The following is a 24,506-nucleotide window of genomic DNA, read 5'->3' on the forward strand; positions in this document are numbered from 1 at the left end:
AGATAAACACCACATTTATTGGACATATTTATAACAGCTACTTAAATGTCCTAATTGAACCAAGGCCTAATCCTGGCTTAATCAAAGCCCTGTCTGTCAAACCAGGCCTTATACTTTTATTCAACAAGGATGCATTAAATTGATCAAATTTATATTTATTGTAGGTTTTTATGTTTACATTATACTTTAGACTTTAATAAATGCTGTTCTTTTGAACTTTCTAATCATCAATGAATCATGAAAAGCCAAATGTATCACTGTTTCCACAAACATATTAAGCATCACCACTGTTTTCAACACTGATAGTAATAAAACATTTCTTGAGCATCAAATCAGCATTTTAAAATGATTTCTGAAGGATCATGTGACACTGAAGACTGGAGTAATGATGCTGAAAATTCAGCTTTGCCATCTCATAAATTAAATATTATAATATATTAAAGTAGAAAACTGATATTTAACATTTTAATCATATTTCACAGTATTACTGTATTTTCAGAGATACATATATAAATATATAATAATATACATATACACGCATACATACACAAATATATATACAGTATTTGTGTGTGTATGTTTATTTATATCTGTATTTTTTAAATTAAGTTTTCTGTGTAGAATATATTTGCTCTGTGACCGCAGCAGTGATTGTCTTTCATGCTGCACTGAGTGTGATGTTGTGGACTTTGCTGATTGGCTGCATAATCTCCGTGGCAGAGAGGAAATGGAGAGTTTAGCTCTGTAAGAAGCAGCTGCTGTCTTGGAGAGTTGCCCGTCTGAAGCAGTGCGTTAATGCTGTCATGTCCCACTACAGCGTCTTAGACAGATCATATAGGGACAGCTTCCTATATCTATAATGCCTTCAATTGGATAGCACATAAAATGATGCTAGATAGACTGTACTTAGAACTTAGTTAATAGGAAGTCATATAAATGACCTCTAATCCAGCCATAGTCTCTTCCCTGTAGCGTTTTCAAGCTTCTTTTTGCAGTGGTCATTTGAGGTTCAAATTGTGTCCTTTGATGCAACATAAGAGATAAGTCATTTTTAAAGAGAACCTGCATCATTATTTTGTGTATTTCACAGTTGACCACTTCAGTTGACCTCTATGAGGTCATGGATTTGTATTGTTTGCTGTGTGCATGGATGCTGTATTGTGCACATATCACCTGACTGATTCTGATTCTGCTGTTTCTCAGAATATTGGAGTCCTTCTCTCATCACCAAGGCAACCGCTGCAGTTGTGCGAGGTATCGGCCATTTTGTGGGGGAGAGGAAACTGCTTTGCTGAGAGCAGGTCTGCTTTAATAAAATGGAGGTTTAAGCCTTTAAAGTAACTCATCTAATTTGACCATGTTCTCGGCTGTGCTCGATACAATCTATAATGTGATTGTGTAAGTGAATCCAAATACACATGACCTTCAGTTTAAAATGCTCTATGGACTGCGGTCAGCTTTTCTAGTTAGATCAATACAATCACTTTAACATAGAAACTAACAGGTTTGTAAGTGACGGACACTTCGCCCATGACATTTCGATGCTGTTATATAATAGCTGGTGAGTCAGTGAATACATGTCTGTGATTCCTGAAGCTGAAAATGAGAGCGGTAATTCTTCCCACAATTCATTTAGACAAAACAGCAATTAAACTAAATGTCCCCTGAACGTACGAATAGCAGATTGGGTTAATGGTTTTTGAAGTAATTACATATTTCAAATGTTTTGTGCTTGCTTTAATATGAGCAGGTGTTTTGGATCTTGCATAAGCTTCAGAATATATCAAGCTGTTTGATTCATCTTTTGTTTATCCAATTTTCTGGACTTTTTCCAGCGATTCCTTCATAGTATACGGGCACGGTGAGGAGTCGTGTTTCTCTGCCATTTGGAGTGCCTCCGCACGCGTATGTCTCTGCTATATATGGATACACGAGAACAGAGCTGATGTCCTACTTCTGAAATCTCTGCAGAGCTCGCTCCTCCTGACGCCAGCAATCTTATTCTTCTTTCTGAACTGAATCAATAATGATACTTAAATTGGGTCATGTGCATTGAAGTTGCAGATATGAACATTTGGAATTGTTTTTGGGCATCACTGAAGCACATCCTGGGAAAATGGGGTCGGTAATGTTTTAAAAATGTTTTAGAACGAAATCTCAAAAAGCAAGGCTGCATTTCATTCACTTTTCAAGGCTGCATCGCAACTGTTCATAATAATAATAATAATAATTTATTTTATAAAAACACAATAAAAAACAGTTATAGAGTGAAATATTATTAGAATGTAAAATAACAGTTATTTGATATCTTTTATAAAAGTCAACTTTTGATCAATTTAAAGCATCCTTGCTGAATAAAAGTATTAATTTCTTACCGACCCCAAACTTTTGAACTGTATACCTTGTTTACATGTCCACAGACCAAGAAACTTAAAAAATACAGCTCAGCCATGACTGTGAGTTCTGACAAAATTTTATTTCAAATGTAAGTGTTCCAATAATAAAGTAAAACATAAATCAACAGCGATATAAATATTAGCTTGTAAAATAAAAAGGGTAACATGAGGTGCTAAGCATTTCTTAAAAGGAATCACAGTCAAATACATAAAGGTAGCCAAGCAGCAGACAGACATTTATATATATAGATAAGATATTCATAGTCAAACAGACAAGGATTGGCATTCCAGTATCATTACCGACTGATTGGAATTACAAGCACAGAAAAGTACAGTCAGATGTGGGGAGGGGAGGTAATCTAATGACAGTAAGTATCGTCTGTTATCTTTCAAGGTGATTGGAGAAATGGAAAGAAAGTGTAATCGAAGGGGGAAAACACAAAAATATGCACATAGTCCACAAGCCTTAAGCTACGATTGCGTGTCTTCAGAAGTTTCGTAGTATGTACAGTTTGGTTAGTCAATGATCTTGAACACTACACTGGATCTTTTTTTTTTTCTTTTTTTTTATCGTCTTTTTTGTTGCTTTTTTAAAAAATACTGAAACATTCCTGTAACAGCCAGCCCTTGTGGCTCTAATGTTTGTACAGACAGGTTACACATTTTATATACACTGTGGTGGTGGTGGTTGGTGCAGAATCCTTCCATCTAAGATCCATTCAAGTACAGTGTTGCGCTGAAGTTAGTCATTAGTCTTTCCACATATTCATTGTTTTCTTTCATTTTGGTTGACTTCATGGTTTCCACCGACTCAAACTCTTAGCACATTCACTTTGACCCAAATCAATCTCTGATCTTGACCTTACAAAGGCTGAGATTATCTTTTCTGATCTTTAAAAACACTGTTTACATTACTTGCAATTCCAAAGGATTTTTATATACCACGCTAACCGGAAATAATAGCAAAGAATAGTCAAACGGTGTTAACCTAACATTCAGCTCTGCTTAACTGGATATTAATGAGAAGACTGAATCTATTTTTTAATACCATGCCAACAGTCCAGTGTCTCACCATCTGGTTTTAGACAAATGTGAATGTATTCTCTAACAACATCCTCTTTGCACTGCATAGTTCAGCTCAATACTCATTTCAGTCAAGGTAAGAGTTGTGGCACATTATGTTAAAAAGCCTAACAGCGTTTCATTTTGTAACCACAAGAAGCATCTACTTTGCTTTGAAAAGAACACAAAAAAGCCTAAAACATGACAATTGAGGGGGAAAAAAATAAAAGAAGAAATGCATGTTTTCTTCTTGTTTTAGTAATGCTATTTACAGGACAGAGTTATCTGTCGAAGAACGAGCTTCAGGAATCTGAACACATCTCCTTTCGTTCAGTCATTTTTCAGTGACAGGAAATGCTTGATTTTTTTTTGCGGGGTTATTGAGTAATATATTGTATTGGAATAAAAAAAATAAATAAAAAAAAAAGTCAATCTTAAACAAGCAAATGAAAACCTCACAGACATGAGCATTGAATCTTAATCTTTTGATTCTTTGACCAAACCTGTGGACACGTTTTGTGAGGAGAGATGCTCAGATCCCGGCAACACATTTCTGCAGCTCTGATAGTGCTTCCACGTGTGTCTTACTTCTTGTCTTTCTTGGTGGGCTTCTTCTTGCTGGCGGGCGTCTGAGCTGCTTTGGGGACCTCGGCGGGGGGCAGGGCCTGAGGAGGGGGAAGGGCCTGCTGGGGTACCTGTTGCTGAGGGTTGGCCGTGAGGGTTGCGGTACTGCCCGGGATGTACACGTTCTGGCGGTACTCTGGGCCGTACTGTAGATTGTAGCGAGGGCCAAGAGTTGCAGTGGCTTCACTTGCTTCTGAGAGCAACGGTAGGGTGAGAAAGAAAGAAAAATGGCAAGAAGAAATAGGAGGAGGTATAGAAGAACAGGAGAGAGAGAGAGAGATGGGAAAGGTTAGAGATGGGTTGGTTCAGCACAGAGCTCATAATTCAGTCACTCAGGAACCGCATTGCAGCTCCTTCAGTGACCTGCTTCTGCCTGCCCATCCCCCATGCATTATGAATGGCGTAACATCGACATGCATCTCATACTCAGCAACACTCTTACAGGGACAGAATACATGTGTACTGTATATACCAGAATAGAACACACTATTTTCACAGTTCTTGTCAAATGCATTGCAAAGGGAAGTGGCATTGTCCTCTAATGACAGTGAGGCAGGTCTGCCTTTGTTTTCACGGAATAAATCTGATTCCCACCCCCCAAATTCACAACAAGTCATGCTGTGCCACATGCTGTGGTCAATTTAACATGGACCCACCCTTGTGAAAAAACAAGTGCACTTAATGGTCTTGAATGTGCATTTGAAGTGTACTCATATGAAGAGTGCCATCTGAAATTTTCTTCTAGAATGATCATTTTTATAAAGCTTGTATATTTAAGTTAAGTAATTTCACTTAAATGACAATTAATAGGTAATTTGCATTGCCATTTAAGTGAAATTATTGAACTTAAATATACAAGCTTGATAACAATAATCATTCTAGAAGAACATTTCAGATGGCACTTAGAGGCTTTTGAATCTGAACTCTTCATATATATATATAACTTGCAGATAATATCAATGAAATAAAAGGCCACTTAAATGTACTTAGAGAGTAAACGCTCATGTTTCTTAACACACTTAGTATGCTTTAAAAAAGTCCACTTTGTAATAATGTCAATTTAAACTGACATTTTAATACATACATTGCGCTTTAAAGAAGGACACTTATTTTGTGTTGACAAACATACTAAAGCAGATGTGAAGTATTTGATTATAATTTTAACGCTATTGTGTTTTTCGAACATACTTTAACTTTAAATTTGATATATTTTATAATGTGTAAATGCAAATGTTTCAACGGAAATGGCACTTAAGTGTATTGTAGTTTTACCATAAATGCTTGTCATTACATTCAATAGTACACTTTAACCATGTTTCAAAGATAGAAGTAATTACAAAATTACATATAATGTTGTACTTAATTCTTAAGTGGGACAAAATAGGAACTCTAAAATTTAGCTAATTGCATTTAATATAAATTATAATATATTTTCATTTCATTGCCATTTACAATCCAATTAAGTGTCCGAAAACATTGCGTTCAGTTTGTACTTAAGTAAATTCTTTTAAAGTATTTAATTTCCATAATAATACTCTTTCTGAAAGTACAGTAAAGTGTTATTGTGTTACTAAATATACATTTATCTCTAAATAAATGTCCAAAGTACATTTACATGGCCTTACAAGTTTGATTGAATCAGACTAAAACAATTAAATATCTTGAAAATGTTTTATTCTGACTAAAATCATACCAGCCCGGTGTGAATTTGAACTAACAGATCTATAATGTGATTGTATAGCTCGGCTTCATCTAGCATGTATATAAGTGAACATACTCTTGAGATTCTGTTTCTTAGAAAGACTGCATTCATCTTGGCTAGAGAAGAACATCAGCACATTGTTGTTGTGTTGACTGCAGCTGCTGAGAGGGAGAAAGTCTCCTTTGTCTCTTTACACTCAATTAGTTTGACTCTATAACAGTCAATAAATTGTGAAATCCATTGTACCCTAGAAGCTGCACTCTCTCTCTTCTTACATCACCCAGTATCTTCTGAAGATATCTTCAGAATCTGATCTAGAGGACAGGTGGATCAAACACAGTATGTGTATAGGCTTTCCTCCTTTACAGACGAGCATATGTTGTGTTTTGGATGCCGGTGGGCTGATTTGCCCCCGGCGGGTTGCTTAATTAGCTTAACCAGCAAGATTAAAATGAAAATTTAGCTTGTAAAGCTGATCAGCCAGAAGGACATTTTAGTTTTGCTGACTCAAAAGTTAAATTGCATATGAGTGAAATATAGTAAAGGCTAAATGTGCTAATGCTTTCTCCCCATGTTCTTATTCGCTCTCTTTCTGATGCAGTTTTCTAAAAGAAGGAGTTATAAGCGAGATTGAGATTCACCGTTCGCTGCCGCCATCAGAGCCTGGAGCTGTTCAGCTTCGGTAGGGGGGTTGGGCCACGGTCCTGTTCCCGCTATCACACCAGCGCCGGCACCTGCCTCGTCAGGACGCACTCCAGCCCTACACAAGAGAGAACGGGGTTAGTGACTCGACATGTGCTCACACACATTCATGGTGCCTTTTTCTCACATTTTATCTCTCGCACACGCATATGAGAACAGCAGCCACCAAGTTTGCTAGCATAAACGCACCCGGTTCATTAGCTGAGACAGCCATTTTGTGTGACAGGGCAGGACAGTGCAGTTCAGTCAGAAAATGGAGGCTAAAGTCGACAGAGCCGAGGTGAGCATGATTTAAACAGACAGATGAGCTGATCAGAATACAGTTCTATGTCTGTTTACACCATGTGGCATGACAACACATACACTTTGCCCTTTGATTAAATCACAACAAGCTTTATTTAAAGGGATAGCTCACCCCAAAATTAAACTTTTCTCATTTACTCAACCACATGGTCTTCCAAACCTGTAGGACTTTCTTTTTCTTCTGTGAAACACAGTGGAATTCAGTGGGGTCCAGTGTTTGAAATATCTTGTTTTTTGAAGCAAAAAAAAGGTCATACAGGTTTGAAACGATATGAGGATAAGTAAATTATGACAGAATGCTCATTTTTGGGTGAACTATACCTTTAAGTATATTTCTTGGTATTACAGGCTGCTCAGTTTCAAAATGTCACATGAATAAAAAGCAGGTTTTTTTTTTTTTACTCTCTCTACCCACACAAACAGATAGCGTGGTCCGTACATGAGGACAGAAATATTTCTCTACTCTTTAGGGACATACTTCACAGACTTGGCTCTACAAAGCCAAAATAAACCAAACTGGAACAAACAAGTTTACTAAGCACAGGTAAACACAGTGCGACGACAACCCGCAGAGCAAGATGCAACGAACAGCTATCAGCGATACACATACATCCAAAAGCCTTATCCTTGAATGAACCGAACTGCATGTAATTTGCGTTTACATATATATATATGTGTTGGAACAGACTGGACAGCATGTCGCTGGAAGCTGCAGGACACATAATCTGAACGACCTAAACACAGCACTAGAAGGCCACACACCAGGTGAAGCCAAACGCTACCACACACTAGCCTTCTCTTCGCCTTCACTCTACCTGGACTTCTCGTATGGAGTCCATCTCTGCTGCAGGGTGTGGAACCTGTGTTGACTGAAAGATAAGCACAGGAGCATGCAGCTGTCACTCAATCGCCCCACGTCCAGTGAGGACGAGACTGATCAGAGCACATGGATGGGTGTTCCCTTGAAGTTAAAACCTTGTGTACGGTACTATAAAGACGTTGTGTCTCACAGGTAGTTGGTTAGCCTTTGTATGTTTTAATCTGATGATTGCTGTCATAAATAATATATCTGGTATTTTTGCAAGATTTTTTTTCACGTGAATTCTTTTGCAGGGTATTATTTTTGCAGGATTTTCTACACAGGATTCTTTTGCAGGGTTTCCTCTGCAGGATTTCTTTACAGGATTATGGAACAGTGGTGACTTGTCATTGGGATCTATAATATCAATAAGGACAGTATTTTGGACTAAATGTAGAGATGAAAACTTTAAAATCTTTTCGGTTCTAATCTACATGTTTTTGTCTATGAGTATTATCTCCGTAACTCTTCTTGCTGACTAACTTCAGAAGATAGCGACCACTGAAAGACTGCATGGGCACTCAAATGTTTACGGGTTATCCCTGATTTTGTTCTGTTATTATGATCTGTTATCTCATTCCAATCAGACAGATTAAATTCAAATTATTACTAAAAATAGAGGGTAATACCACGTGGATAATCTCAAATGTTATTTATAGGTTTTTGCGAGACAAGTAAATTGAATCCAACACTCACCCGCTTGGTCCGGGCCTCTGGTTTGGAGGAAATCGCCAATCAGAGTTAGGTGGCTTTTGCTGAAAATAAGAAGAAATGATTTTTGTCAAAATCTTGTTTTGCATAGAGATTCATATGCACTAGTTGTATGTTCTGGAGAGCAAGTCCCTCCATCCCGTCATAGGAGGTTGTAGTTCTGAAACACAAATTTGTATTATTGACATCAAAGTACACTTTGAAACACATCCTCTGTTTCTCCTCAGGACTGTTTGAAACTGCACCTTCGCCAGAACATAAGGAAAAAAAAATTGAGGGCAGTAGTGAGAAACAGAGCAACAAAGAAGAACATTGGGTTGGAAATAGGTTGAGGGAGAGTGTGTGTGAATAATTGAAACTTCGATCATGTTGCCGTCACGCATGAGTGCGTGTGCATGAAGAAAATACACACAAGTCTGTATTAAACTAAATATGAGCTCACCTGTGGGTGGATTGTGGATAAATCCCCCCCACCATATTTCATAATTGTGCCTTATTTTTTTTCTATTTTTTTTCCTTTGTATCCCACACAATTATGCTGCATGTCCCCACACCGGGTTGAGCCATTATGTTGCAAGAGGCTATTCAAGGCATGTGCAATGTCACAATGATCCTCTAAACTCTAGTGCAGAATTCACAAAAGACAGTCTGCAGTTTTGGACTGCATAGCATACATACAGCTTCATCCAACTGCTTCTATTTCTAAATTATAATGATTACAAAAGTCAGCTTCACCTCACGGCAGAACATTTGACTATTTTTTTATCATAACTCTTCTCAGATTCATATTGTTGAATTATCCGCTGTGTCACTGGGCCTAGAAATAGCTCTGAACATGGCCTGATTATTAATACACCTGGCATTACAGAGTGCTTTGTCCAAAAAGTGAGTCATAGAGACTGAAGCCTGCGTCAATAGAAATTTATGGACATATACTGTACAGCATGATTTTCATGTTACCACAAACACATGACGCTTATAAGGCAAATTACTCAAAGACAACAGTAAAAACATTTATAATTTTACAAAAGATTTCTATTTCAAATAAATGCAGTTCTTTGGAACTTTAAATTGTCAAAGAATCTTGAAAAATATTTCTTGAGCACCAAATCAGCCTATTAGACTGATTTCTGAAGGATCATGTGACACTGAAAACTGGAGTAATGATGCTGAAAATTCAGCTTTGCCATCACAGGACTGAATTACATTTGAACATATTAAAATAGAAAACAGTTATTTAAAATTACTCTGCATTTACTATTTACGAGTAAAATAGAGTAGTCTTGATGAGCATAAGAGATTTCTTTCAAATACATTTAAAAATCTTACCAACCTCAAACTTTTAAACGCTAGAGCACAATATTTCTGGAAACTCTCACCTTCATGAGTGAGTGAGTGAAGAGTCTTTTTGACAGTCGCATGCTTAGAGCGCTCTGTGGCGCCTTAACAAACACAAAGTCACTTCTGCTGGAGATGGTGGAGAAACCAGGTGCATATGTGTGTTTGTGGAAATCCCGAGAGGCCCCCACGACCTCCATGTATCTAACAGGACCGTCAGTATTTAGCTGCAGGTGGAGGTCATTGTGCTGGTGCTCGCGAGGTGTGTGCTTGAAACCAAGTTTTTGCATGAGGCACATAATGTAGCCGCGGTGGCCGAGCCAGCGCACTGCTAAAACAATGATAGCCAGGAATGAGACCGCAATAATGAAGGATAAAGTGATTATAAGATACAAAGTGAGGTCAGGCCCAGTTGGTCTTTTGGAGTTAGAGCTCACGCGTTCAGAAGAGGCGCCTGAGGCTTTTTCAGCCAGGGTGATGTTAACTACCACACTAGCGGAGAGAGAAGACCTGCCGTTATCTTTTACAATCACAGTGAGACTAAAGACAGATTTGTTGTCCTCTGCTGTAAGTTTACGAGCTGTGCGCAGCTCTCCGGTATGTGCACCTATGTGAAACATTTCAGCATCAAGGCCTGAGATTCTGTAGAATAACCAGGCATTGTGGCCACTATCACCATCCACAAATGTGATGCGATTGACTAGGTATCCGATACCGAGTGTGCTAGGTACTAAAAACTGCAGTGTCCCATCAGATGGGGGTGTAGGGTATATAAGGACAGGAGGGTGATCATTCTGATCTTTAATAAACACATGCACTGTGGTGTTGGAGCTTTGACCTGGAGTTCCTCTATCAAGAACCCGCACCACGAATTGAAACGCGTTCAGTTGCTCATGGTCAAACTTTCTCATAGCATATATCTGCCCACTATCTGGGTTAATATACACATATGAAGACACGGACATACCGAGAGCCTCGCTCTCCAGAATCGAGAAAGAAACTGTAGAATTCTCCCCCACATCTGGGTCTGATGCAGACACGGACAGAAGGAGGGCATTTGGGGCATTGTTTTCGGCTATGTCTACTGAGTAAGAAGGCTGTGAAAAGACTGGGGGGTTATCATTAACATCTGAAAGACGTAACACAAAAGATTCCTGCGAGGAACTAGGCGGGGAACCAGAGTCTGTGGCGATCACAGTGATGGTGTATTCAGCCAAAGCCTCTCTGTCCAGCTGGCCATCAGTCATTAAAGTGAAAAGCCCCTTATATGGCGACCTCATCTTGAAAGGCAACCCATAAGGGATGTGCACACTCACTTCGCCATTTTTCCCTGTGTCTTCATCTCTGACTTTGATGAGGCCTATGACAGTGCCTGAACTCACATCTTCAGAGATTACAGGGGAAACCACATTAATGGTGATAGCAGGGGTGTTGTCATTCACGTCAATAATCTCGATTTTGATGTTGCACGAGCCCTCCATGGGAGGTATTCCTTTGTCCCTAGCAAGAATAGTGACGTCATACACGTTAGCGAGCTCGTGATCGACTAGTCCTGTAACTCTAATCTCGCCAGTCACAGAATCAACGCTAAAGAGTTTCAAAACGTTATCAGGGGTGTATTTATCGAACATGTAAGATATTTCACCATTTTGACCATGATCGGCATCAGAGGCATTAAGAGTTGCAACTAACGATCTATGAGGTGAATTTTCTAAAAGCGTGACTCTTTTTGTAGGATTATGAAAGTGTGGCGCATTGTCATTGACATCTAAAATATTTATAAAAATGGCACTATTTCCAGACTTTTCTGCACTCCCACCATCAACTGCAGTTAAAATTAAGCTAAATTCACTTGTCTTTTCTCTGTCAAGAGGCTCGTTTAAGACTAAAATTGGGATTTTACTTCCGTCACTTTTAGTTTCTACTTTTAGCTTGAAACAATCGTTTTGACTAAGAAAATAAGCGCGCAAAGAATTCAAACCCACATCAGGGTCATGCGCACTTTCTAAGCGGAACATTGTGCCGGGCGCAGCCGCTTCTGAAACTTCCAACGAAGTGTCTCGGCTTTGAAAAAGTGGCGCGTTGTCGTTAACATCCACAATTTCTATCGTAACGCTGTGCATTTCCAAAGGATTTTGAAGAGAAATCTGGATCCGAATGTGACAATGTAAACTTCCTCCGCACATACTTTCTCTGTCCATTGTTTGCTTGACCACCAAAGCTCCAGATGTCAGGTCTACGTCAACATATTTATCATTAGATTCCGAGATTATTCGCATCTCCCTTAGAAGTATCACTTGAACGTCCATTCCTAAATCTTTAGTCAAGTGTCCAACAACAGTTCCTGGTTTCGATTCCTCCGCTGTGGAATATAAAAGTTCCGAAGCGTGCGTTCCAAAACACAAAGTGTTAAGCACAATCCAAACTGCAGCCCAGTCAAAAGCTCTCTGAAAACGCTCTTTACTCTCCATTTTTTAAATTAGTATTTTATAGATTCCTTCGAGATTAAAATTTTTGCATTTCCTAGATGCGTTTATCTTAGACGTTTTAGAAACGTTTTGTTTTGTATCCATCTCCACCATTGGTTGTACGTTTCTAAAACAACAATACAGCTCTTGCGAGCAACAAGTGTGGGGGTCTTAGACAAGAGTGAAAAGGGGCGGGGTTAAAATCGTGCTTTTCTATTGGAGGAAAGTTACTTCGTTCAGAGAAAAGCACATCTGGTGCTGTCCAAGGTGCTGAAAGCAGCGCAACTATATCACTGTTACGTAATATACTGAATGTATAAACATTAACTTGTTTAAATGACATTGTTTGACTTGAAACGAGTGTGTCTCACCTGTTGGCTCTCGAACGTCCACGCGCTGTCTGGTAATGACGCATCAAGCACGTTTAGCGTGTCTGTAAAGTTTGTGGTGCTGCTGGGCTTAACGAGGGTGAGATCACTGAATTCTGACATTGGAGAAAGATAGGAGCCAAAGGACTGACTCTGAGACATCATGTCTCCTCCCAGAACCTCTACATACTTAATGGGCCCGTCAGTGTTGAGCTGGATCTGCAGGTTTCTGTTGGGGTTCTTGTATCCAGAATCAGTTCGCCTGATACAGCAGCTTGAGCCGCCGCTACTGCCTCGCGCACATTTCACCAGTAAGATGAAAAATGTCACCAAAGACAACAAAGACACAGCGGCTAAAGAGATGATCAGGTATAAAGTAATTTTTCCACTTTTTTTGCTAGGCTCTACGTTTTTCTTATAATAGTCTGAGATGGGCTCGTGAAATCCGTCCTCTATCAGTATATCCACCGTAACCGTAGTGGAAAGCTCCGGGCTTCCATTATCCTTTATCTCTATCATCAGTCTCTGAGAGGAGTCATCCTGCTCTGAAACGGCGCGTTTAGTCCTCACCTCTCCCGTATGTAAATTCACACTAAACAGTGACACGTCCGTGGCCTCCGTGAGCCTGTAGAAGAGCCAGGCGTTATGACCCGAGTCCGCGTCCACTGCTGTTACCTTAGTAACGAGATGTCCTGCTTTCGCAGAACGGGGCATCCTCTGATGAGGGACAGACCCCATGGATGTGGACGGGTAAATGACAGCAGGAGCATTATCGTTCTGGTCCAAAATAAAAACATACACAGTGGCGTTGCTGCTCAGAGACGGAGAGCCATGATCTTTAGCCTGAACGATGACCTCAAACACTTTGATTTTTTCGAAGTCAAACGAATGCATGCTAAATATGCTTCCATTGTCAGAGTTTATGTACAAATACGACGATATTGGGGTATCCCAAGCTTTAGGGTTCTCAATAGAGTATGAAATTTTGCCATTTACGCCGACATCAACGTCTCGGGCGGATACTGACCAGATAATAGAGCCTGGAGTGTTATTCTCTCTTATGTACACATGATACACGCTATCAGAGAACTTCGGGGAATTGTCGTTAACATCGAGAATTTTAACTGGAATTATTGTTTTGCTACTTAAAGGCGGCGAGCCTGAGTCAAATGCAGTGATTTCCACGTTATACTCCGGGAACGTTTCGCGGTCTAAAACACCGTTTGTGACCAACGAATATTCATTTGAGAAAGAAGGTTTTAAAATAAATGGAAGGCCAGACTGTGTCTGTAGTCTGACTTTTCCATTGTCACCAGAGTCTATGTCCCGTGCGCTTATTAACGCTACAACTGTCCCGCTTGGCGCGTCCTCGCGCAAAGGACTCGGTTTAGACGTAAGCAATATCTGCGGTGGATTGTCGTTAATATCCGAGACTTCTATTTTTACCGTGCAATGGCCCTCCATTTCGGGGACACCTCTGTCTCTGGCACGTATCTCAATATTGTACATAGGAGTGGTTTCATAATCCAACTCCCCGTTTAGAAACATTTCCCCGGTTTTCTCATCGATGTGAAACAACGAGCGCAACGCATCAGACATGTGCTCCCCTAAGGAATATTTGATCTCTCCATTTGGGCCTTCGTCCAAGTCTTTTGCCTCAACTTTTAGAAATGTCGTACCTTGTTTACTGTTTTCAGCTATAGCTACTTTGTAGACATTGTTCTCAAATACGGGGTTGTTGTCATTGATATCCAGCACGGTGACATTAATTTGTGACGTTCCAGATCTAACCGGGTTCCCTCCATCTATGGCAGTTAACATCAGCTGATGCATCGGTTTTTTCTCGCGATCCAGATGTTTCTCCAGTACTAATTCAGGTACCTTTCGGCCATCACCAAGATCTTTTATTTTTAAACTGAAACATTCGTCTTTACTCAAAGTATACGATTTCAAAGAGTTACTGCCTACGTCTGGGTCTACTGCGCTCTCCAAAGGAAAGCGCATACCAGGAACAGTAGATTCTGCAATTTTTAAAACGCTGTCAGTTGACTGAAAATGCGGGTAATTGTCATTAATATCCTGTATTTCGACTTCTACTCTATAAAGTTGTAAAGGGTCCTCGATAACTATTTGAAGAGGCAACAGACAATTTGCGTTTTCTCCACAAAGGATCTCTCTGTCGATTCTCTCGTTAACCACTATCTCTCCTCTGCGTGAATCCAAGCTGAAATACTGCTTACCTGATTCAGAGGCTATTCGCAATTTACGGTCATACAGCTCAGATATTTTCAAACCTAAATCTTTCGCAATATTTCCAACAACAGCGCCCACATTTAATTCCTCTGGAATTGAGTAGCGAGTCTGTCCTTCTGTCGTACTCCACAAAAGAAGAAAGAGAAAAAAGAAGAGCAAATAATGCTTCCACCATCTGAATGCCATCCTCTTTGTCATTTTGATTTAAAATCCAGACAATTCACCGTGCTGATAAAAAACTAGGGATCCCAATACACGATGACAATTTAGCTTGTCCATTTTGCCTCAAAAATATGTTAAAATCCATTTTTAATCGGAGCGATTAGAGCATCCCTCGCCTCCGCTTGCACTGAACGTTGTGATGTCAGTGGGGGAAGGAGTAGATCTCTTTGTGCAATTCTGTATGTGATTGGTGTAGGCATAAGTCGCAATAACCAATAGCAAGAGAACTGCTTCTTAAAGGCACAGCATCAGCACCTGCTGTTAAACTAAAAAAAGAAAAAGAAACTTGCAATGGAAGAGTGATGCACCATAGTTTTATTTATGATCTCTGTAAAAATGACAAATTATATATATTCTGTATTCATTATTTAAAGCTAAATCCTTTGATATTATTATGATTATTATTATTATTATTATTATTATGCAATAATGTTCAGATGTCAGTACAATATTTTATATCCAAAGGACGTTTATCATAAAAATAAATCAGGAACCACAGTTGGTATTTCATGCAGCTGTTAAAGTAACATTTGTAGAACAATTATGAACTTTAATGTAACAATATCGGAACATTTTGAAAAAATTATATTTTAATCAATTTTTACATTTTAATTCATAAAGTTGAGCGAGATTTTCACTCTTGTGCCTTGTCGTTTCCTCACTGGGAAGCGCTCATACACAAACATATACTTTTGAGCAGATTACCTCTGTACTTCTCGTTGGTTTCATATGGATTACATAATTAATTTCACATTTCAAGCTTTCTATAGATATAATTCTTATCGTGACTGAGGCACATAAACTAAGTTTCGGTTCATTTTTGTGACACGCACCAGAAAAGAAACAGAGACAGCAGAAAGCGCATCCTGTTTCCTTGTTTGTTTCGTTTCATTTACTTTACAAAAGCATAACGATTTGTTTTTGTGATGAGTGTATACAAATAAAAGAAGACCCTTTACAGTTTCTAATTGACCTTACTCTTGTATGACCAAAAACTACAGGGTATTTTAAGTTATTTCCACTGTTATGAGAAAGAAAGAAAATCCTAGCTCGTTTGCGCATGCCAGAATTAAAACCCGATTTTAGAACAATGCATAGCGCCATATAGCCTGGTTCTACCAGACTCTCGTACATGAGGGAAATAAAATTGAGCGGAAGCACGCAGGAGGGCGGAGCCAGGCTAAGCGCCATAGTGTTTAAGATTAAAATTGGGATTTAACTTCCGTCACTTTTAGTTTTTACTTTTAGGATAAAACAATCGTTTTGACTAAGAAAATAAGCGCGCAGTGAATTCACACCCACACCAGTGTAATTATTTAGTAGATATAGATTCCTTTGAGATTCCTTATGCATTTCCTATATGCGTTTATCTTAGACGTTTAAGAAATGTTTTGTTTTGTATCCATCTCCACCATTGGTTGTAAGTTTCTAAAATAACAATACAGCTCTTGCCAGCAACAAGTGTGGGGCTCTTGGGAAAGAGTCAAAAGGGGCGGGGTTAAAATCGTGATTTTCTATTGGAGAAAGTTACTTCTCTCAGACAAAAGCACGCATGGTGCTGTCCAAGGTTCTGAAATCAGCGCAACTATATCACTGTTAAAAAATATACTGAATGTAAACATTAACTTGTTTAAATGACATTATTTGACTCGAAACGAGTGTGTCTCACCTGTTGGCTCTCGAACGTCCACGCGCTGTCTGGTAATGACGCATCAAGCACGTTTAGCGTGTCTGTAAAGTTTGTGGTGCTGCTTGGCTTAACGAGGGTGAGATCACTGAATTCTGACATTGGAGAGAGATAGGACCCAAAGGACTGACTCTGAGACATCATGTCTCCTCCCAGAACCTCCACATACTTAATGGGCCCGTCAGTGTTGAGCTGGATCTGCAGGTTTCTGTTGGGGTTCTTGTATCCAGAATCAGTTCGCCTGATACAGCAGCTTGAGCCGCCGCTACTGCCTCGCGCACATTTCACCAGCAAGATGAAAAACGTCATCAGACACAACAAAGACACAGCGGCTAAAGAGATGATCAGATATAAAGTAATTTTGCCGCTTTTCTTGTTGGGCTCTATAGTTTTCTCTCTATAGTCTGAAATTGGCTCATGAAACCCGTCCTCTATCAGTATATCCACTGTCACTGTGGTGGACTGGATCGGTTCTCCATTATCCTTTATCTCTATCATCAGTCTCTGAGAGGAGTCATCCTGCTCTGAAATGGCGCGTTTAGTCCTCACCTCTCCCGTATGCAAATTCACACTGAACAGTGACGCGTCCGTGGCCTCCGCGAGCCTGTAGAAGAGCCAGGCGTTATGACCCGAGTCCGCGTCCACTGCTGTTACCTTAGTAACGAGATGTCCTGCTTTCGCAGAACGGGGCATCCTCTGATGAGGGACAGACCCCATGGATGTGGACGGGTAAATGACAGCAGGTGCGTTATCGTTCCCGTCCAGAATAAACACATGGACAGTAGCGTTGCTGCTCAGAGATGGAGAGCCATGATCTTTAGCCTGAACTAGAACACTGAACAACTTTACCTTTTCATAATCAAAGGTGCTCATGCAGTAAATGGTTCCATTCTCAGAGTTGATATAAAAATAAGATGACGCTGGAACGTGATTAGAACTTGAGTCAAGGATTGAATACGTAAGTAGAGCGTTTTTATCCTGGTCAATATCAGATGCAGACACAGAAAACAATGAAGTGCCTGCAAGATTGTTTTCGTTAATGTAAACATTATATGATGATTGTGAGAATACTGGAGGGTTGTCATTTACATCAAGCACTTTAATATTTATAGTCTTCACAGTTTTTAATGGTGGAACACCAGAGTCTATGGCCAGTATTTCTACACTATACTCTGAATGAACCTCACGATCAAGAAATGAGTCAGTTATCAAAGAATAATAATTATGGGAAGGTTTCAATTTAAATGGAACATTCGGGGAGACAATTAGCTCGACTTTGCCATTATTACTGGAGTCCAAATCTTTGACGGTAATCAGAGCCACCACAGTTCCCACCGTTGCATTTTCAGGTACAGGGCTCGGTAAAGATGTCAATATAATCTCTGGAGGGTTGTCATTCTCATCTATGATATCTATCTGAACCGATGACTGTCCCTCGAGCTCTGGATTCCCTTTGTCTTTAGCACAGACATCAAACGTGTACGTTTTTTTAGTCTCGTAATCTAATTTTCCAATGACTGTTATTTCACCGGTTTCAGCGTTCACAGTAAACGCATTTCTTACAAGTTCAGGCGTGTGCGCACCGAATGAATACTGTATCTCACCATTAGGACCTTCATCCAAATCGGTTGCTTTGATTTTGATCACACTTGAACCAACAACGGCGCTTTCTAGAACAGATGCTTTGTATGCAGCAACTTCAAACTTAGGTTCGTTGTCGTTTATATCTTGAACAATTATTTGCAGTAAAGATGTGCCAGATTTTACCCGATTACCACCATCCAGAGCTGTTAATATTAGCTTGTGTACAGACTGTTTCTCTCTATCTAAAGGTTTTTCAACCACAAGTTCTGGTACCATTCTTCCATCTTTTAAAGTTTTTATATTAAGACGGAAAAAATTGTTATTACTCAGAGAATAAGTCTTTAGGCTATTGCTGCCAACATCGAGGTCCTCGGCACTTTCGAGGGGAAATCGTGCACCGGCAGCAGTCAGTTCATATATTTTTAATGTGGCATCTTTAGTATGAAAGTTTGGTGCATTGTCATTTATGTCTTGTATTTCTATCTCTACGTTATGCATCTGTAATGGATTTTCAATAACGATCTGCAGTGGCATCAGACAACTGGCGCTTTGTCCACAGAGCGTTTCTCTGTCTATTCTGCCATTTACTACCAGATCACCCTTCCCTGAATCCACATTGAAATACTGTCTATTTGATTCAGATGCTATCCGCAACTTACGCTCCGCGATATCTGAGATGTCAAACCCAAGATCCTTCGCGATATTCCCAACGATAGATCCTTCCTTTAACTCTTCAGGTATTGTGTAGCGAATCTGAGCTCCAACTGTATTCCACAATAGAGAGAAAGCGAACAGCCAAAGCGCTGCCCATTTCCACCCTCTGATCCTCCTGTGCCTCATTTCTCTGTTCCGATTGATATTCCCATCAACAAATCTTGATCTTATATCCATAGAAATTCAGAATGCTGTTCTCCATTTTTTTTTTTAAATTACGTCTATTCAACGCATCCTCGTTGTGGTGATCAGCCTCATAAAGCGTTCATGTTTCCTCTCGCTCTACAGCTCTCATCATTGTACTCCTCCTTTGGCTGGGGGAGGGAGTAGATCCCTTTGTATGGTCTGAAGCACGATTGGTACAGAGCTCAACGCTCACTCGTCCAATAGATGCTCTGCTGTTTCTTAAAAGCTTAACCAGCCCCTTGCAGTGTGTTACGGCATCTAGCGGAGAACTGTGAGCTAAAACGTGCAATGCAGATAGTATTATTCTAGTTTCTGAGCTACTTAGAGAGGCAAATATTTCTGAACGCAAAACGACTTTTAAATGACAGCCTATGATCATTGAGCATATAGGGGAGATGAGCAAGTGTAACTAGTTTGTTCTTAAAATTCAGTATAAAACAATTCAAGTAATTTAATGTGCTATTTAAGCCTTTTTGCATATTTTATTTAGGATTTTGCATTTTCAATTTCTATGATGAGCAAATTGTCCCAATAAACAATTTTCTTTTCTTTTTTTTTCTTTTTTTTCTTTGGTTGTTGTTGCAACAATGCCTTCTAAAACTTTAGAGCAGGAATAGACTACGTAGGTCCTGGTGTGCCGCTGCCCTGCAGAGTTTAGCTCCAACCCTAAAAAATAAATAAAACTCATTGGTCTGAAGCCTTGGTGATGTCCTGAAGAGATTGATTAGTTTGTTTCAGGTGTGTTTGATTAGGGTTGGAGCTAAACTCTGCAGGACAGCGACACTTCAGGACTGACTTTGCCTGTTGCTGCTGTAGAGTCGCAGCGTTACGGGAGCTGTCCAGTCCAAAGTGCTGACCGCAGTCTGAAAACGTTTATCTCCAGGAGTTTCGACATGACATCAAATATTGTGCGAAAAGGTGGCTAAATATATAATTTGCACGTCAGTAAAATTTATTAAACGTTTTTGAATTCAGAAAAAAAAAAACCTTTAATGATAGCGTTGCTGAGTCACGGTTTTAGAAATATTGATGCTAAACTGTTTAAAATTAAATCCATTTTATTTCACTGCACAATGTGGATAGGCACACGACGTTTACAACTATTATAATGAAACATGTACATATCGTTTTAAATGCGAATTCCCGTTATTGGTAAGCTCTATCAAACGAATAAACGTCTTAACCCCCCGGTTTCACAGACGGCTTAAGCCTAGTCCCAGACTAAAATGAATGTTTGAGCTGCTTTAACTAAAAGAAACTTGCACTGACATGTCAATGTCATTGTTTTGTCTCAAGATGCATACCAGTAATGTTTTGTTTTTTTCTAATACACCTTACAAAATCTACTTAAATGCCCCAATTGGACAAATGCCTAATCCTGGCTTAATCTAAGCCTTGTCCGTGAAACCGGGCAAACATGTCCAAGTTTTCTCTACGATTCCTCAAAAAAAAAAAAAAACTTTTTTTTATTTTTCTTTACAAAAAATAAAACTACAGAAATTCTAGCTAATGCTGACTTCTGTCCAAAATAGAGACGCTCAGGTAAACAAGAGATCTCTGAGCCAAGCTCCAATCCCCCCCCCCCCCCACGCACACACACGTATAAAAAAATGTGCACCATCACACTTTTAAAGGTGCAATATATGTGAAATTATATTTATGCACCGTTTCGAAGAATACAATTATGACACAATTCTATATGGATGCTGAGTTAATTATTCTGCGTCTCACCTGTTGGCTCTCGAAAGTCCACGCGCTGTCTGGTAATGACGCATCAAGCACGTTTAGCGTGTCTGTAAAGTTTGTGGTGCTGCTGGGCTTAACGAGGGTGAGATCACTGAATTCTGACATTGGAGAGAGATAGGAGCCAAAGGACTGACTCTGAGACATCATGTCTCCTCCCAGAACCTCTACATACTTAATGGGCCCGTCAGTGTTGAGCTGGATCTGCAGGTTTCTGTTGGGGTTCTTGTATCCAGAATCAGTTCGCCTGATACAGCAGCTTGAGCCGCCGCTACTGCCTCGCGCACATTTCACCAGCAAGATGAAAAATGTCATCAGACACAACAAGGACACAGAAGCCAAGGAGATGATCAGATATAAAGTAATTTTACCGCTTTTCTTCCTGGGCTCGACTGTTTTCTCTCTATAGTCTGAAATTGGCTCATGAAACCCGTCTTCTATCAGTATATCCACTGTGACTGTGGTGGACTGGATCGGTTCTCCATTATCCTTTATCTCTATCATCAGTCTCTGAGAGGAGTCATCCTGCTCTGAAACAGCGCGTTTAGTCCTCACCTCTCCCGTATGTAAATTCACACTGAACAGTGACGCGTCCGTGGCCTCCGCGAGCCTGTAGAAGAGCCAGGCGTTATGACCCGAGTCCGCGTCCACTGCTGTTACCTTAGTAACGAGATGGCCGGATTTAGCAGAACGGGGCATCCTCTGATGAGGGACAGACCCCATGGATGTGGACGGGTAAATGACAGCAGGAGCGTTATCGTTCCGGTCCAGAATAAACACATGAACAGTGGCGTTACTGCTCAGAGATGGAGAGCCATAATCTTTAGCTTGAACTACGATACTGATAAGTTTCATTTTCTCATAATCAAATGAGCTCATGCTGTAAATAGTCCCGTTCTCAGAATTGATATAAAAATAAGATGATGCTGGAACGTGATTTGAATTTAAATCCAAAATCGAGTAAGCGAGTATAGCGTTTTTATTTTGGTCAATATCAAACGCAGATACAGAAAACAATGAAACACCTGCCAGATTATTTTCGTTAATGTAAACATTATATGATGATTGTGAGAATACTGGAGGGTTGTCATTTACATCAAGCACTTTAATATTTATAGTCTTCAAAGTTTTTAATGGTGGAATACCAGAGTCTATGGCCTGTATTTCTACATTATATTCAGAATGAAACTCACGATCTAAGAAAGAATCCGTTATCAGTGAATAATGGCTATCAAAAGTTGGTTTTAATTTAAATGGAACATCCGCAGAGACAATCAGCTCGACTTTGCCGTTATTACCGGAGTCCAAATCTTTGACGGTAATCAGAGCCACCACAGTTCCCACCGTTGCATTTTCAGGTACAGGGCTCGGTAAAGATGTCAATATAATTTCTGGAGGGTTGTCATTCTCATCTATGATATCTATCTGAACCGATGATTGTCCCTCGAGCTGTGGATTTCCTTTGTCTTTAGCACAGACATCAAATGTATATGATTTGGTATTCTCGTAATCTAGATTTCCAGCTACTGTTATTTCACCGGTTTCAGCGTTCACAGTAAACGCATTTCTTATAAGTTCAGGCGTGTGCGCACCGAATGAATACTGTATCTCACCATTAGGACCTTCATCCAAATCTGTTGCTTTTATTTTGATCACACTTGAACCACCAACGGCGCTTTCTAGAACAGATGCTTTATATGCAGCAACTTCAAACTTAGGTTCGTTGTCATTAAAATCCTGAACAATTATTTGCAGTAAAGACGTGCCAGATTTTACCGGATTACCACCATCCAGAGCTGTTAATATTAGCTTGTGAACTGCTTGTTTCTCTCTATCTAATGATTTATCAAGCACTAGCTCTGGTATTTGCCTTCCGTTTTTAAGTGTCTTTAAATTTAAACGGAAGAAGTTGTTATTGCTCAGAGAATAAGTCTTTAAGCTATTGCTGCCAACATCGAGGTCCTCGGCACTTTCCAAGGTAAATCGAGCGCCTGGAGAAGTCAATTCAGAAATGTTTAATACGCCATCTTTATTGTGGAAGTTTGGTGCATTATCATTTATATCTTGTATTTCGACCTCTACCCTGTGCATCTGTAATGGATTCTCAATAACGATCTGCAGTGGCATCAGACAACTGGCGCTTTGTCCACAGAGCGTTTCTCTGTCTATTCTGCCATCAACTACCAGATCACCCTTCCCTGAATCCACATTGAAATACTGTCTATTTGATTCAGATGCTATCCGCAATTTACGCTCGGCGATATCTGAGATGTCAAACCCAAGATCCTTCGCGATATTCCCAACGATAGATCCTTCCTTTAACTCTTCAGGTATTGTGTAGCGAATCTGAGCTCCAACTGTATTCCACAATAGAGAGAAAGCGAACAGCCAAAGCGCTGCCCATTTCCACCCTCTGATCCTCCTGTGCCTCATTTCTCTGTTGCGATTGATATTCCCATCAACAAATCTTGATCTTATATCCATAGAAAATCAGAATGCTGTTCTCCATTTTCAAATAATTACGTATATTCAACGCATCCTCGTTGTGGTGATCAGCCTCATAAAGCGTTCATGTTTCCTCTCGCTCTACAGCTCTCATCATTGTACTCCTCCTCTGGCTGGGGGAGGGAGTAGATCCCTTTGTATAGTCTGAAGCACGATTGGTACAGAGCTCAACGCTCACTCGTCCAATAGATGCTCTGCTGTTTCTTAAAGGCATAACTAGCCCTCTGTGGTGCTACGGCATCTAGTGGATAACTGTGAGCTAAAATATGCAATGCAGCTTATTTCAGACTTATTTCGTAGCTAGATGGGCAAATGTTGTTGTACGCAAAAAATAAAAATAAAAAATAAATAAAAATAATTAAAGTAACAAGATGAGCATAACAGAGAAGAGCAAGAGCAATTTAGTTGTTCTTAAAATTAAGTGCTAAATCATTATTACAGCAAATGTTATTTATTTATTTATGTTTTTGTTTGATTGTAATAAATGATGCAACAATGTCTTCCAAACCAGCATGGGGGGCGCTAGGGAGGGGCTAGCAGGTGTTTCAGCACCCCCAAGAAAGACCAAAGCACCCTGATAGCACCCCCAAAAATAATGTCTGGAAGCAATTATATCCAGGCTGTATTCTATGGAAGCCCTGAACCGCATGGTGAAGAAAAAAGAAAAAGAAAACTTATCTTGTTATTTTGAGATATTAAGTCGTTATTTCGACATAATAAGTCGTTATTTCGACATAATAAGTCGTTATTTCGACATAATATCTGTTATTTCGACACAATATCAGGTTATTTCGACATAATAAGGGGACATTCTGCATTAAGCCACATTAAGCGTTATTATAATGGTTTTCTATTGGAGGAAAATGCTTAACGTGTAAACACGTTGTGTTCATATTCTGGGCACATCTGATTTTTTTGTACATAGTATAGCCTACTTTATTATGATTTTTGTATCATAATGATTAATAAATGCACGCACAATTATCAGTGAACTTGATAAATATTGCAGATATGTTTTACTATGCACAAACAAATGCATTTCAACTTATTTTTGCAAAATTCAGAATTAAATGACTGTG

The 24,506-nt window shown here is 39.6% G+C and overlaps 3 protein-coding genes and 1 pseudogene across 4 annotated transcripts in view; all 4 read right to left on the minus strand.

Moving 5' to 3' along the window:
* Positions 1–2,455: 2,455 nt before the first annotated feature.
* Positions 2,456–24,506, minus strand: part of LOC311284816 (uncharacterized protein) — a 199,560-nt gene continuing 177,509 nt past the window's right edge. Inside the window, exons 7-10 of the mRNA XM_084400028.1 lie at positions 8,345–8,403; positions 7,605–7,658; positions 6,426–6,544; positions 2,456–4,272 (exon numbers count right to left, since the gene is read on the minus strand). Coding sequence (XP_084256154.1) covers positions 4,043–4,272; positions 6,426–6,544; positions 7,605–7,658; positions 8,345–8,403 — 462 coding nt within the window. The 3' untranslated portion in view covers positions 2,456–4,042. The remainder of the gene's footprint in view (positions 4,273–6,425; positions 6,545–7,604; positions 7,659–8,344; positions 8,404–24,506) is intronic.
* On the minus strand, positions 12,684–15,191 carry pcdh1g31 (protocadherin 1 gamma 31). The gene is given in 2 exon segments (XM_084401204.1): positions 12,684–12,821; positions 12,824–15,191. Coding segments are annotated over 2 exon segments (2,196 nt in total). The 5' UTR covers positions 14,985–15,191; the 3' UTR covers positions 12,684–12,786.
* Positions 16,246–20,894, minus strand: pcdh1g30 (protocadherin 1 gamma 30). Its single transcript, XM_084401194.1, has one exon. It carries the CDS (start codon positions 19,168–19,170, stop codon positions 16,639–16,641), a length of 2,532 nt encoding a protein of 843 aa, XP_084257320.1. The 5' UTR covers positions 19,171–20,894; the 3' UTR covers positions 16,246–16,638.
* On the minus strand, positions 21,044–23,742 carry LOC311285530 (protocadherin gamma-C5-like; annotated as a pseudogene). Its single transcript has one exon. The product of its transcript is annotated as a protocadherin gamma-C5-like (transcript).

Source organism: Rutilus rutilus (genome assembly GCF_951802725.1).
Source record: "Rutilus rutilus genome assembly, chromosome: 25".
NCBI classification, from domain to species: domain Eukaryota; kingdom Metazoa; phylum Chordata; class Actinopteri; order Cypriniformes; family Leuciscidae; genus Rutilus; species Rutilus rutilus.